This window comes from Corvus moneduloides, chromosome 15 (genome assembly GCF_009650955.1).
Source record: "Corvus moneduloides isolate bCorMon1 chromosome 15, bCorMon1.pri, whole genome shotgun sequence".
Classification (NCBI taxonomy): domain Eukaryota; kingdom Metazoa; phylum Chordata; class Aves; order Passeriformes; family Corvidae; genus Corvus; species Corvus moneduloides.
The window spans coordinates 10,822,238-10,835,288 of NC_045490.1; the positions used below are offsets into that span (position 1 = coordinate 10,822,238).

General features: G+C 44.8%; 1 protein-coding gene across 1 annotated transcript in view; it reads right to left on the reverse strand.

The window, feature by feature from the left end:
* Positions 1-1,675: 1,675 nt before the first annotated feature.
* The window catches only part of FNIP1 (folliculin interacting protein 1), a 65,119-nt gene continuing 53,743 nt past the window's right edge, over positions 1,676-13,051 (reverse strand). The window contains 6 exon segments of the mRNA XM_032124781.1: positions 1,676-4,914; positions 5,724-5,839; positions 6,187-6,384; positions 8,109-8,277; positions 8,635-10,060; positions 11,398-11,567. Of these exon segments, the coding sequence (XP_031980672.1) occupies positions 4,836-4,914; positions 5,724-5,839; positions 6,187-6,384; positions 8,109-8,277; positions 8,635-10,060; positions 11,398-11,567 (2,158 nt within the window). The 3' untranslated portion in view covers positions 1,676-4,835.

The window sequence follows — 13,051 nt, forward strand, 5'->3', positions numbered from 1 at the left end:
AATACATTAAAAATATTGGCTAGCAAGTACTATGTCCCAGTCTAGCTGGAAAGTTAAAAAGGAAATAAATTCTGGGCATTAACATGAGCATCTTCTGGATGCTGCAGTGATTATACTGCTGAATTTACTGCTCACATCATCACTGCCAAACACCCACGCAGACACGACTCCAGCTACCCTTGCTGTCCCTGTCAGGAGGACACCTCATGACCATCTACTCTGGTAACACAAAATTCTCTGCCCTCTGTCAGGTGCACTCAGCCCAAGAAGCCCTGCAGGAGGTCTGATAGCGCACAGTGCACATCACCGTTGTCCCATGGCAGAGCTCCCAGCCAAAGCTGAACATCTCCTGCTGCAGATTCTGCTGGAGTTGCCTGCTCGACACCTCCAGTGCTGCTGTGGGACTGCAGGCTCTGCCTTGTGAATTCATCATGGAACAAGTACACTGGGCCAGCAATAACCCCCTGCGTTATCAGTATTAAAAGGCAAGGGATCCTGTGTTGATGCTTTTGTTGATGCACCCACACCAAGGACCGGGCCACTGATAACAGTGTTACTTGGGATGGGAACAGAGAAGGCAGAGTCAGAGCAATTCATCCCTGCTCACAGGGGAAGCTCACGGTGGTGTCACAGGACCAGTTTAAGCACCCAGGGGTTAGCTGTTTTGGCTTTCATTCCTCTAAGAGAGGACAAATGCCATTCTTCCAAACACTCCAGTCACAGGCATCCTTTTACAGGACAGGACTTGGCAGGTGCAAGTGGAAATCCTAGAAGACTCCTGTGCTGTCTGGCTGTACAGAACGTGGGACCCACAGTGTCCCTTGCCCAGCAGCTGGTCACTGCAAGGCAGGGCTCAGGGACGCTAACCTCAGCTCATCCCTCTGCTTATCCTGCACCTTGCATGTGACAAGGGCACCTGGGGCAGGTACGTACCAGGGCAGGAAACCATGGAGCATTTATCAAAAATAGAAGATGCAGCTGCTTCGGGCAAAGGTTTCCATCTTCTGCTTGTCCTTTTTCTGTTCTTTGGGAACACAGGACCTTATTTAACCCAGATGCTCTAAAGCCTCATTTCTACACTCTGCTACATCTTCCTAATTGTTTTTCTGTTGTATGATTATTACTTCACTTTTCTTGGCAGCACTGTTATCACAATTTGAACTTAGATTTAATAAAACCTTAGGAAGACTCCTCAATAACATTCATTCCTGTGCAGTGGCCCCAAGAGACAGAAAAGGGATTGTACTCAGGCAGATGGACACAAATACAGTGACAAACACAATGGCAAACACCTGTGTGACAAACTGCTTTGCAGGTCACTTTAGGAATAAATGTATGAACCAGTGGAAGACCATGGCTTTCTGCTTACATTTGTTCACCTCACACAAAGTCAAGCATTGGTACAGAGGATCAGGACCTCTGTCCCATCTCACTATTGCTTTCTGGGGGCCAACAACATTCATAACTGAAGGGACAGCAAGTTCAATCACAAATTCCTATTTGAAACAATTAATTCCTTACAAGACCCCAAATTAAATGGCTGCAGCACTGCCAAGTGCCAGAATCATGCCCCAAAATGGGCAGGTGAGAGGAGACAGGTGTCAAGTGTGAGATGGTTCACTCAACCACGGTCTCATACCACATGTAAAAAAAGGGACACAAAAGGTACCAGAACTAAACTGACATACTGTATTTATTGCACAAATTTCCCCTAAAATTGGGAATGGTTATTATAATACAAGTGCACATCTTGGGAAATACATACAAAAACAGAAGAGATAACAAGTATGTACATTTTACCCAGCATTTTACAAGTACCACCATCTAAATAATTTAGAGAAAGCAAAAAATTGTCATAAAACATCTCTAAGAACTAATAGGGAAAACATATGCAAAGTGTAAAATCTGTTCTTTTAAACAGTTTTTTGTTCTTAGCAGCCCAGTGTTTGCCAACTGCAACAAAATTGAATTTGCTAATTTGTGTGCCTAGTACACTTAGGTTCCAGCCAGAAAATTAAGACATGTTAATAATGGAGATTGGGAATAGTGGAAAAAAGAAATCAAACATTAGTTTTCCAGTCACATAAAAGAATCGCGATATATTTTAAAAAGTCAATGCTATATCCTGTAAAAATCCCTTTTCGTATTATTTAACAAACAGACATACGTACCACATTGTTCATGTACCCAAAAAGTTAACTCACAGGAAAACTTCCCATCACACGAGGGTTTTGGTTGTGTTCTGCCCACAATACTGCTGAGAGGTGGAGATGGTGCTGCCATGCCAGGAGGGACTGGCACTGTGGGAGGATGACGAGGAAGCTGCATCCGTGCCTGCTCTGTCTCGGACTGACTGAACACATCATTAACACCATTACTGGGTAGTGTTGGGCAAAGGGCAGCAGAGAAGGTGCTACCTCCTTCTTCTCTCATGTTAATACTCATTGCAAGCCATGCAAGGGCCCTTCTGGAGAGTCAAACACATTTCAAAGCAACCCCAACAATTTGCGCAATAATGGCTCAAAGGAAGAGGACCAGTGTTCTCCTGTAAAGATCATTATGAGCACAGTCCTGGGGGGTGCCAGGGTGAGGGGTGCTGCTGCCCAGCTCTCTGGACACAAGCTATGGATGAACTCACCCATCTCGGAATCTCCCGAAGCACAGGCAAGAACCCTCCTCCGCCAGCCCTGACACCGCAGACACCACCAGGTCACTGCTGCCAGTCTATGTACAACATGGAATCCTAACTACTGCCTATACCACATATCCTAGCAAAGAGTTAAACAACCATGTTCTGAATGCAATCCTATATTTCATTAGAAATGTGTTTACACAACTGGGCCCCTGTTTTGTGCTCATTCCAAGAGCCAGATGTAATATAATCGTATGGCAAGGAACGGACACTTGAAAAATGGGAGAAACAAATCCTTGGATCACATATTAAACGTGAGTTTTTCCCCTGCAGCAGTCAGCATTAGATTTTATATACAAAAGAGTTTCCAATGACACTGCCTGTATTAATGTTGGTGTCACTTCCTGATGTAGACTCAGTCCTACATGGAAGGGGGGGGGGGGGCACGGTTTGCCATGTAGATCTCCCTGGAACAGAGTTTTAGGTGACAGATTTTAAATAGTACTAAAACACTACTCCAGGTGAGTCCTGGCCCCAGAGGAGGAAGGGAGGCGAGTTCTGTCACTGACAGAGGTGGGGCAGGGATCTCTCCTGTTGTTTTCAAGTTTATTAAATGGTTTAAATAGATTTGTATTTAAAGTAACTCTGCAAACAACAATAGCAGGTGTGCTCTTCTATTGAAAAGCTGATTAGAGAATGACATATTTATAGAAATTTTATAGAGTTCAGCAACCAAGTGAATACCTGTCTCCTACTTGTGTGGATAATCCATGAATTTCAATATACTAAACCTAAAAGAAGAAAATACAAGCTAAAAATCAGCAACATTAATTGGCTGCTAGGACAAATACGCAAAGCAAAGCCTAGAATGAAGTGTCCAGTTAAACTGAGGTAGTAGAGCCTTCGAAAACATAATCCACCTCCCACTGTCTATTTACATTACTTACACCAGGTTGGGTCCATCAGCTACTCGTACAACTATTGTATATACAATGACAAACCAGTGATGGCTGAGTAAAAGAGAAATGCTGAGAATAAATAAACAACATTTCCTGCTGGTAATTACACGAGTGAGTAGAAAAGGGATTAGAGTCATCTGCAGCAAGGGTATATTTGTTAAAAAATATTTTGGATATTACTACACTATGGTGTCATTAATGTTCATTTTTTTTGTAGAACAGTTTTAAAAAATGTATCAATTAGTTACCTGAGCAATTAAGGGTAATAGTCTGCTCATTTTGTCCCCAGTGCTTTGGTACAATTATTTCTAGTTCATTATTTCAATATCCGACTGACTGCTGTAAAAAGAGTATGATGTTGCAAGAACATTATAGATCATAAAAAAGTTAGAGGTAATTGCCATGTCATTCTGGGGAACACAATGGGGAAATTTCAGCCAACGTTCTCTTTAGATTAGTTTTGTTTTTAACATTTTGATTACGTTGAGGAAGAAAAGCGTCATTTAGTATAAAGCAACATTGAAACATTATAAACATTTAATACTGGTTACAGCATCCAGCCAAGAATCTCCATCGCTAGTTCGTCTGTTGGCCTCTTCCTCCCTCCTCCCTGTTGCCCTCTGTCCCCCACTATTTCCTCTTCCCAGGAGAAAGATCATAAATAAATTCTGTAGCTGACTGTCATTAATAAGCTTCTTACAAAAAAACCAGGCCCCTGCCCCGTTCTTCCTCTGGGAAGTATTCAGAATTGGACTACGACATGAAAAAGTAGAAGTTGTTTACAAATCATTGCAGCTTGAGAATTACAGATCCTAACGTGATCCTCATCAGCTGAAGCCTGGCTGAAGACAGCTGCTCTCTTGTTCAGTTTATAAAGGGTGATGGCATCATGTATTTCTCAGAGCAGTTCTTCCTCCATTCCCCAGTGTAAGTTAGTCAGACATCGTGGCAGAAACTGCTAAAAAATGCATCTCTTCAGCTTTGCTAAAATCTCCACTTTTCTGTGGCTGAAATCTCAAGCTTACTCAGTTTTCTTTTTTCCTTTCATTATCTTTTTTTAATAAATGGCCAAGTGGGAGAGGAGAAGTCGCCAACTGTTTGCACACCGTGCAGTCATATATGGAGGTCCTGCAGCTCAACAAGCAGTTTGTTTTACTTGCTGCAAAGAGAAAGCAGCCAGAACAAGTTGTCTTTCACTCTGCTTCCAGAGAGGCAAAAAGTCAAAGTCTGTGGCCTCTGACATTTTAAAGAAGGATCTGGGCAACGTACGGAGAGTGAGTGCTCGCTACAGCTGCCAGCAAGGGGAGGTCACTGGATTCAATCCTGAAAGGAAGCAGAAGAGTCATGTTTAATCCAACCCAAAACATCACTGGGCTGAACACGTGTCAGAACCCACACTGCTTGCTTGAGCCCCAGCACTTACACTTGGGCCATGGGCTACACACTGCAGCTGCCAGATTGTTCCTCCCACCCCTCCAGATGTGCCTGCTCCCACAGTGTCAGCACTGCTTGAGCTCCCACCTGTCTGGTGGGTTTTTAACAGGACCAACAAAATGGTGAGGAAACGGAGGGAGGAGAATTCCTGCCTAACCTCACAGCAAAAGGAGTAATAGTTGGGGGACACAGTAAAGGAGCACAGGACCAGCTAAAGCTGCCATGCTCAGCACCACACGTGCACTGTATGCCTTCCTGCTTAGCCTGTACTCCTCTGCAGGAAAACATGCTCAGAGCCTTCCTATAAATACCCCTTAAATAGCTCCTCTGCCCATGCCCCACACCCACAGAGACGTATTACGTGCCTTACATGACACAGAGTGTTTCCTGCCATGTAGGGAAAATCAACCTGGAGGAATCAGGTGCCCCATGTTGTTTACTGGTGACTGACCAACTAAGAAGGGAGTCTGATATGCTCCGGAGTGCTAAGCCCATCTTCCTGCCCGCAAGGAAGACAGAAAAGCTGGGAGATCCTTGGGATCGAGCAATGGCTAAGGAGAAGCCTGAAGCCATGGGTAATTTAGGAATTCTGGTCCAGTTTAGGAATCCATTTTGCTGTGCTTAGGAACAAGCCCAGGTGGAGGGTGTGGCACCAGGACACCCAGGGCAGCACTGCTGGGAGAAGTTTGTGACCATACCCCAGCACCACGCCCAGCTCCTTGACATGGACTCTCATCTGGCCCTTGAGATACTCGGACAGCATCTTGCTTTTGAAGTAGAGCTCCTGCAGACGATCTTCCAGGTGCATCACACACTAAAAAGCAAAGGGAATTGTGTCAGGGAGAAGACAGAACCAAACCAGCCTCAGAGCAGAAAGCACAGATCCCACACCCCTGTTGCCTGTTCTCTGGCCGTGTCTAGGTGAGATATTCACTGGCAGGACTTTCATTTTTGAGCAGAATCCTTTGATTACAGGTTAAATCAAAATTAATGAGGCAGCTGTTTTGATTAGAGTGGCATTTCAATAGGCATCTCAAACAGCTACACCAGAGGATGCACTGACTATGGATACAAACACTAGGCAGAGCTAACTAGCTAACTAACTATCAAGTTAAAGGGCGCTTCAAAACCATCACGTTCGTGATTTCCATTTAGACTTACAAAGTTTGGAGATAAATTATGCTTGTAAAGCTGAAGAGTGGAATGAAGAAGGTTGGAGACAAGACTGGAGACTAACACTTCTTTTCCCAGTTTATTTTCAATCATTCGCCTCTGGCTACTGGCCACTTGCACCGTCCATTTGTCTGTGTCTGCAATAATGCAGACAGCTTCTGCAATGGGCTCATCCAGAACAGGGTGCTAGAAACAAAAAAATGAAGAGTAGAACCCTGAGAATGACAAATGACAGTGGTCCTTTCACAAAACTTTGCCATCCTGGATACTAGGACAGCATCCCTGGATAGCAGGGTAGCATCCCAGACACTACTTCACCTAAAATACATCTACGCACATTGCATTCCATCCATTAAAACCAGAGAGGTTTTGTGAGCAAGGCACAGTCTTAGAAGGACAGTGGCTGTTTTACCTTTTCTTCCAGGCTTTAAAGTGTGTCACTGGCTGACAGTTACAACTTTTGGTATTTGATATAAAGAGTTCTGACATATCTAAAGTGTATTTTAAACTCCTAAAACTGAAAGCACCAAAAATCCAACTTGCTGTTCAGCGTGACTGCGTTAACGAGGTCAGATTATTCCCAGCTGTCACTGGTTTTCCTTCACAGGAGGCCAGCAGAGGGAGTCAGGAACCAATCCCGGGCCTTGCCATTCGCCCCAGCTGGTGTTCCACCTCTCCAAAGCCATGAAAGAGAGTTTGGAAAAGGGAGTATTTGGAAACCCACTGTTCTTCCCTAAAATGTTTTCTAGACTGAACTGTTAGCAATGACCCACTTCCAAAGAGTCCTACAAGGGCTTCATACAGGCACTGGGATGCAGTTACTGTTTTACTTGAAGATTAGCATAAAAAGGTCTCTCAGGCTGTATTTCAGACACATCTGTGCCACAGCAGCAGGTGCCTCACACTGCTGTCTCTCTTGCCTGAAGTTCAAATACACTTCCCAAATAGCTTAAACAAGCCCCTGGAAAAACCACCCAGGGAGCAAAACTCATCCGGTGTGGGGCTGGGCACAAGGTAGGGGGACACGCATGCAGAGAACAGCCATAGGTCGGAAGCACATTGTTAACGTGAGAAGTAGGGAAAAGGGGACTTTTTGGAAGGTCTCAGGAAAATGGCTGCTCACCAGTCTGTTTTCCCTTATTCTCTGGGGAATAAACTAGATGGGAGCAGATGTCACACTTTCAGTGACAGCCTGCTTTCTACTTCTTTCCTGGTAACTAGAAGGGGGAGGATATACCACACTTCCTAGTCATTCCCCAGTTCGTCTAGGGAAAAACTTCTATGGCTGATCTCCAACACATGAGAAGTACAAGTTCCCTTCAGACCATTATATTTACGTTGGTTTCTCCTTTTCCAGTGAAGCCAGCGCTATTGGACACATGGACTACCATCCTAAAGAAGGAGAAATGTCCCCAAAATACTGAGCATTCCTGATGGAGAGCACCTTCTGCCGCACTAGTAGCAGCACATTGGTCAGACGTGCAGGGACAGAGGAGGGAGCAATGGGAGCTTCTGCACCACTGCAGAAGGACTCTGTGTCCAGAAAGAGAGGCACAACCTCAGCACTTGGGCTTGTTTAATGTCATTCCATCTGTGGGGACACAACCATCAGCCGCCAAGCCTACAGGAGACTGTGATATACCTTAGCACTGAGATCCATCTTCCCAGGGACAAGCCTCTCAGCTGGCTTCAGTGGGAGTCTGATCTTTTGTGCTCCAGATTTGCAATGAAATATCCACGTTTTTCAGATACATTAATTGAGAGAGGAGAAAAAATTGGTGACCTGGGACTGGAGAAATCTGATGGGAGTTGTGACAGGAAATATTTCCACTTTCAGTAGGTTTGTACCTGCACAAACATTTATCTTTCCCTACTGTGAGAAATACATTAACCAAATATAGCTTAATTACCTGCACAGCATGAGACAAATCTGACACCAAACAGTGCCTCAGCTTTTCATCACTTCCTATTCCTTGCAAAACAAAGTCAGGGACGTAAGACGAACAGTAGCCTCCTAGTAAGGATCTTCCAAAATTGGCAATACTGGGCTGGACAGAGTTGACTTCAACTAATTTTGACCTGAAAGAAAGGCATATCAAAGAGAGGTACAACAGTAAACAGCAAATTCAGCTTACAGAGGTTGCATTTCTACTTTTTTCATCTCTCTTCTAACCTGAAGTCAAGCACTTTTAAAAGAGTTTACAGTCAGCTTTTGCAGTCAGCCCATCATGGAAGCAGAGAATACAAGCCAAGATCAGAATACACCATTAGTATTTTTTTCCAGATCACTGATCTCTCAATATTCCTCAACAATCATCAAGCTCAAGAGACGCTTTTCCAACCCCTGATGCCAAGTTAGACTACAGTCCTCCAAATACATGACATGAGAAGAGGCTCCATCTTTTTTAGGCTCTGTTAGTGCTGAACAGTACTTACCCAGGGAAGGGAATCTCATATTCCTCTGCCCAATCTTCTTGTTCTCCTCCATAATAGTTACCACCCAGTCTAGTTAGATCATGGCCTGTATCCTCACTTTCGCTGTCACCCAGGGCACTGTCTGAACTCTCATTTCTTGGAATGTCCCAATCAATTCCCGGGGCGACTTTTTTCTCTACATTTTCTCTGTCCCCATGGGGGACACGAATAGAGATTTTCTCTCTTTGGTCCTGCTCATTAAAGCAGTTTTTGTAGGTCTCTTGTCGAACAGAGTCCATGAATTTACAAAATTCACCAGGTGGTTTGCAAGCCTTTGTAGACAGCTTTTTAGAAAATTCTAAACTACTGTTGTGAGCAAGAAGGCCCGTAGCTGCTTGCCCTGGAATATCATCAATAGTCCGGGTTTCAATTGAACTGTCATCAGTGAAATATTCATCAAACAGATTCATGCTCTCAGCACTGTATGGGTTTGGGTTCCAGCTCTGATGCTCACTAGCAACTTGAGGAAAGGATTCAGCTGTCCCACAGTCTCTGTTTTGGTCCTCAACAGTTTGTTTAGCTTCACAGTTCTGATCAGAAGACACTCCTGCCTCTGCTGCTGGCGGGCTGTGATGCCTGGCAATTTGTTCCACTACTGCCTGACTTCTCAGTTCAATGTCTGAATCAGGTGACATGGAATCTCCAATGAGGAAAGTCACCTTTGTCTGAACCTCGGCAGTGCTGCATGGAAATGTGTCCATGAAGAGCTTATCGGGTGGCTTCTTCTCCACAGCAATCCCAGGTGTCCTTGTCCCACCTCCCACCTGGCTGCCTGGCTCCAGCATGTCCTCAGTCCTCCACGTGCTTGCTGTTGGCTCCAAACAAGAGTCTGTCCCCACGTATTTCTCGGGCGAAGCTGACCCTGTGCACACCACAGTCTCCAGTTTGGCATCCAGGCAGGGCCTTGGTTGTGTCACATCCACAGCATCTTCCTGGCCATCCTCAGGAACGATGGTTCTGTTCTCATCTGAAGAAGATTCCAGCTCTACCTTAGGAGTGCTTTGCATGTCTTCTCTCTCTTGCTGTGCAACACTTTCTATGTTCTGTGCGAGGGAAATGGGACATTTGCAATATTTACAGCTGCAGTTGGGAGCTCTCATCTCTTCAGACTCGGTGGGTAGCAAGTTGCCCCTGTTTTTGTGCATTGTGACAAGCACATACTCAGACTCTTCCACTTCTCCTTTCTCCAGCGTGGTAGTGATAACAGTGCCAGGCATGACGATGGCCTCATCTTCTCCATTTTCCAGAAGGTGTGTCTCTTGAAGTTCAGAGCATCTGATGAAGTAAGTGAGGAAGTAAAGCAATCTCTGGACCAGGTCATGTCTTTTACCAACCACGACTGTTTTTGCTAATCTCACAGGTGATCCGATGGCCCCATACAGGTCACCTAGGACAGGAAATTAAACACACAATTTTTTGGCATCTTTGCAATAATTTATTCTTCTAACAGGCAGCTGTTGGGCCAGTTTTCAAACACCAGGTCTACAAGTGAGAAATACTAAAGCAGTAGAGCTACAACAGCTATGCAGTATTTTGTTTCCAATAAGAGAATCCCAAAGATGCTGCTGGTATCATCTGTAAGGTGAGCCACTGGTCAGGGGGACATCTGATCTCACACATCAGGGAGCATTCACACTACCTCACTCCAGCTTCGGAGGCTCATCTCCTGGGATCCTTATACAGCCATATGTATTGCTGTATATCTCCACAGGGAGAGAGGAGGCATCTGTGCTGAATTACTCTGGAGAGTCTGGAAACTGGGCTGAACTTTTACCCACAAGAGAAAGCTGTAAAAGAAACAAACCTATGCCAGGAATGAGGACAAAAAGTGACCATGGCAGGTGCATGGCTGAAGCCAACCTCCTTCTCTTCCCCTCGAGTTCTACTATGGGTTGGATGGGATGTTCTGGCTGTACTCAAGTCACCTGGGGAAGTGGCTGTGCCTGTGCGTTCTGAAGGTATTAGGGCACTGTGTGACACCAGGGGTGAGGGGACAAGGAGTCCTCTTGAAGGCCACCCTAACCACAGTGGGTCCCTCAAGTCACATGAGGTCTGAAATCAAGTTTCCTTGCCAACTCCCTGGCAAGTCCTACCTGTACAAGAATAGGACAACCTTGCAAAACCTTCCCTTCCCTAAACAAATTCCATGAGAGTGTGTATGTGTGCAGAGCAGGACAGTTTGACCTCACCCACTCTTCTCTACTGGGCAACTATCAGACAGTGTGACCAGCTACACCACTAACTGGGCTTTGAGACCTTCCCTCGGGGTTGCCAACCTATGACTTCCTGTTCTGCATCACTCCATTGTACTAAAAGTATGTTCACTTCTGATCAAAAGATGGATTTTCTTGATTTTCTCATTCCAGAATGAGGTTTAGTGATAGTGGTATCCCAAAAAATAAAAGCAGATTTTCCTTATAGGAGGAGGACCAAAGGAGGCCTGGAATCCTCCACCAGCACCAGGGCAGGTAACCTTAAGGGACCCAGCGTAGATGACTAAAGAGGGCTTTACTTTTTGGCTAACATTTTATAATGGATAATGCCTTAAAGACTTAGAGCATAAAATAATACAGTGACCACTTCTAAGCTTGAAACACACTTTTGTCTCATTTAGTATTAAAAAATAAATAACCTGGGAGGGGAGTAACAAGCATCAAAAACCCCACCTCACGCATTCCCATTTATGGAAAGCTGCTGGGTGGTTTGGAGGTGTTTGCCACATACCGAGCTGTGCCCACAGTGGGTTGTAGGGATGAGTTTTGGCCAGCATGTCCACGCTCTGGGAAGAATGCTTCTCCAGGAAGATTCTTATGGGTGGCTGGCCATTAGGCATGACAGTGGGGACCCAGGCCAAGTGGTTAGTCAGCACTGCAGTCAGCAAAGCTGGTAAAAACCTGAAAGCAAAATATTCAACATGTTTGGGTTTTTTTCCAGATACACATTCAAGATGTTAAACTGACAGCAGCTCTAGTCTATATGGATCAAGGATTAAAGAAACAGCCTGACAAAATCAGCAGAGATCATCCCTTCAGTCTTGGTTCTTTGGGGAGAGAAAGGGTGGCCCTCCCTCCCACCCTGGAAAAGCTCTTTTTTAGAACACATATTTGAAGTAAAATGAAATATTTTAACGTAGTGGCATCTCAGTTCCTCTGTTTGGCAATAATTATGAGACTTCCTATTTTGCAAGTTTTATGTTGTAAAACATCTCAAAACCAATTCATTTCATTCACTATAAGAGAGTACTGTGTGGCCCCTGTACTCCAAGGAGATCCCAAACCCTTAAGACTTGTGACTATGGAGGAGAAGGGAAACTACTGCTACCAAACCTGTAAAATAGCTGGGTGCTGTGTTCTTTCACCTATTGTGCAATTTCAGCACATATGGCTGCTCCTTTTCAAAAATAACCCTCCTGCCCAAAGTTCTGTAGCTCAGCCAGAGAAGCTGTGTTCTTATGCTGGCAAAACGGTTTTCTCTGGCTAAGCAATTAAGGTGAAAAAACCTTCCTGAAAAACATTAACTATCTGATTTACTGCAATGATAGAGCATGGTTTCTGCTCTGTGGAGTTTTCCCAGTCAGTTTTCCTGGCAGGAGCACGGCCCAGGAGGCTCCACATGCCAACACATGGCGCTGGTGGCCACAGTGGCTCATGTATGGGGAGGAAAATAGTCAAATGCCTCAAAATAATGTTATTTGAATAATTTACAAGCATCAGGAACCCTACAGCTCCCATGCAGCCTTCATAACTAGAGAAAGCCAAATGAGGAGAGGAGACTTAAAACTAGATTGGGAAGGATACAGGGCTTAATTTTTCTCGTTTCCATCACTTGAAATCTTACTCTATTTAAAATAAAGAAAACAAGCCCAAATAAACGACTATTTAAATGTAACCGAGATGTACAGGACTCGGAATGGCAGGGATCAAAGGAGACAATCCCAGAAAAAAGCCTCCACTGAAGCAGGAACTGATCTTAAGAAAATACATTTGAACCCCTCACAACTCCCTGTGGTTTCTCCCACTGCACTGGGGCAGGAGCAGGTGGACCACAGTGACCACTGTCACCTTCCCATTTGGGGAGAGAAGAGATGACAAAGGTGGTGGCAGAGCTGGAGGATGGGAGTGGCAGTCCCTTCCCATCCTGCAGGGAGCAGTGCCCCTGAGCAAACAGCTGATCTGTTAGTGCCATTCCCATCCAAACTACTTTTGTGCTCCTTTTAGGACTTCAGTGGAGACAAACCCTTTAAAAACTTCCCCTACTCATGCCTTGGGAAAAGGTGATGAAGTGTTGACAAAAGAGTAAATTTATCAGATTCTCCCCAGTTTACCAGGAACTTTCTTTCTCAGTTTTCAGCATCTGCTGCTCACAGCTGGGGCCTGAG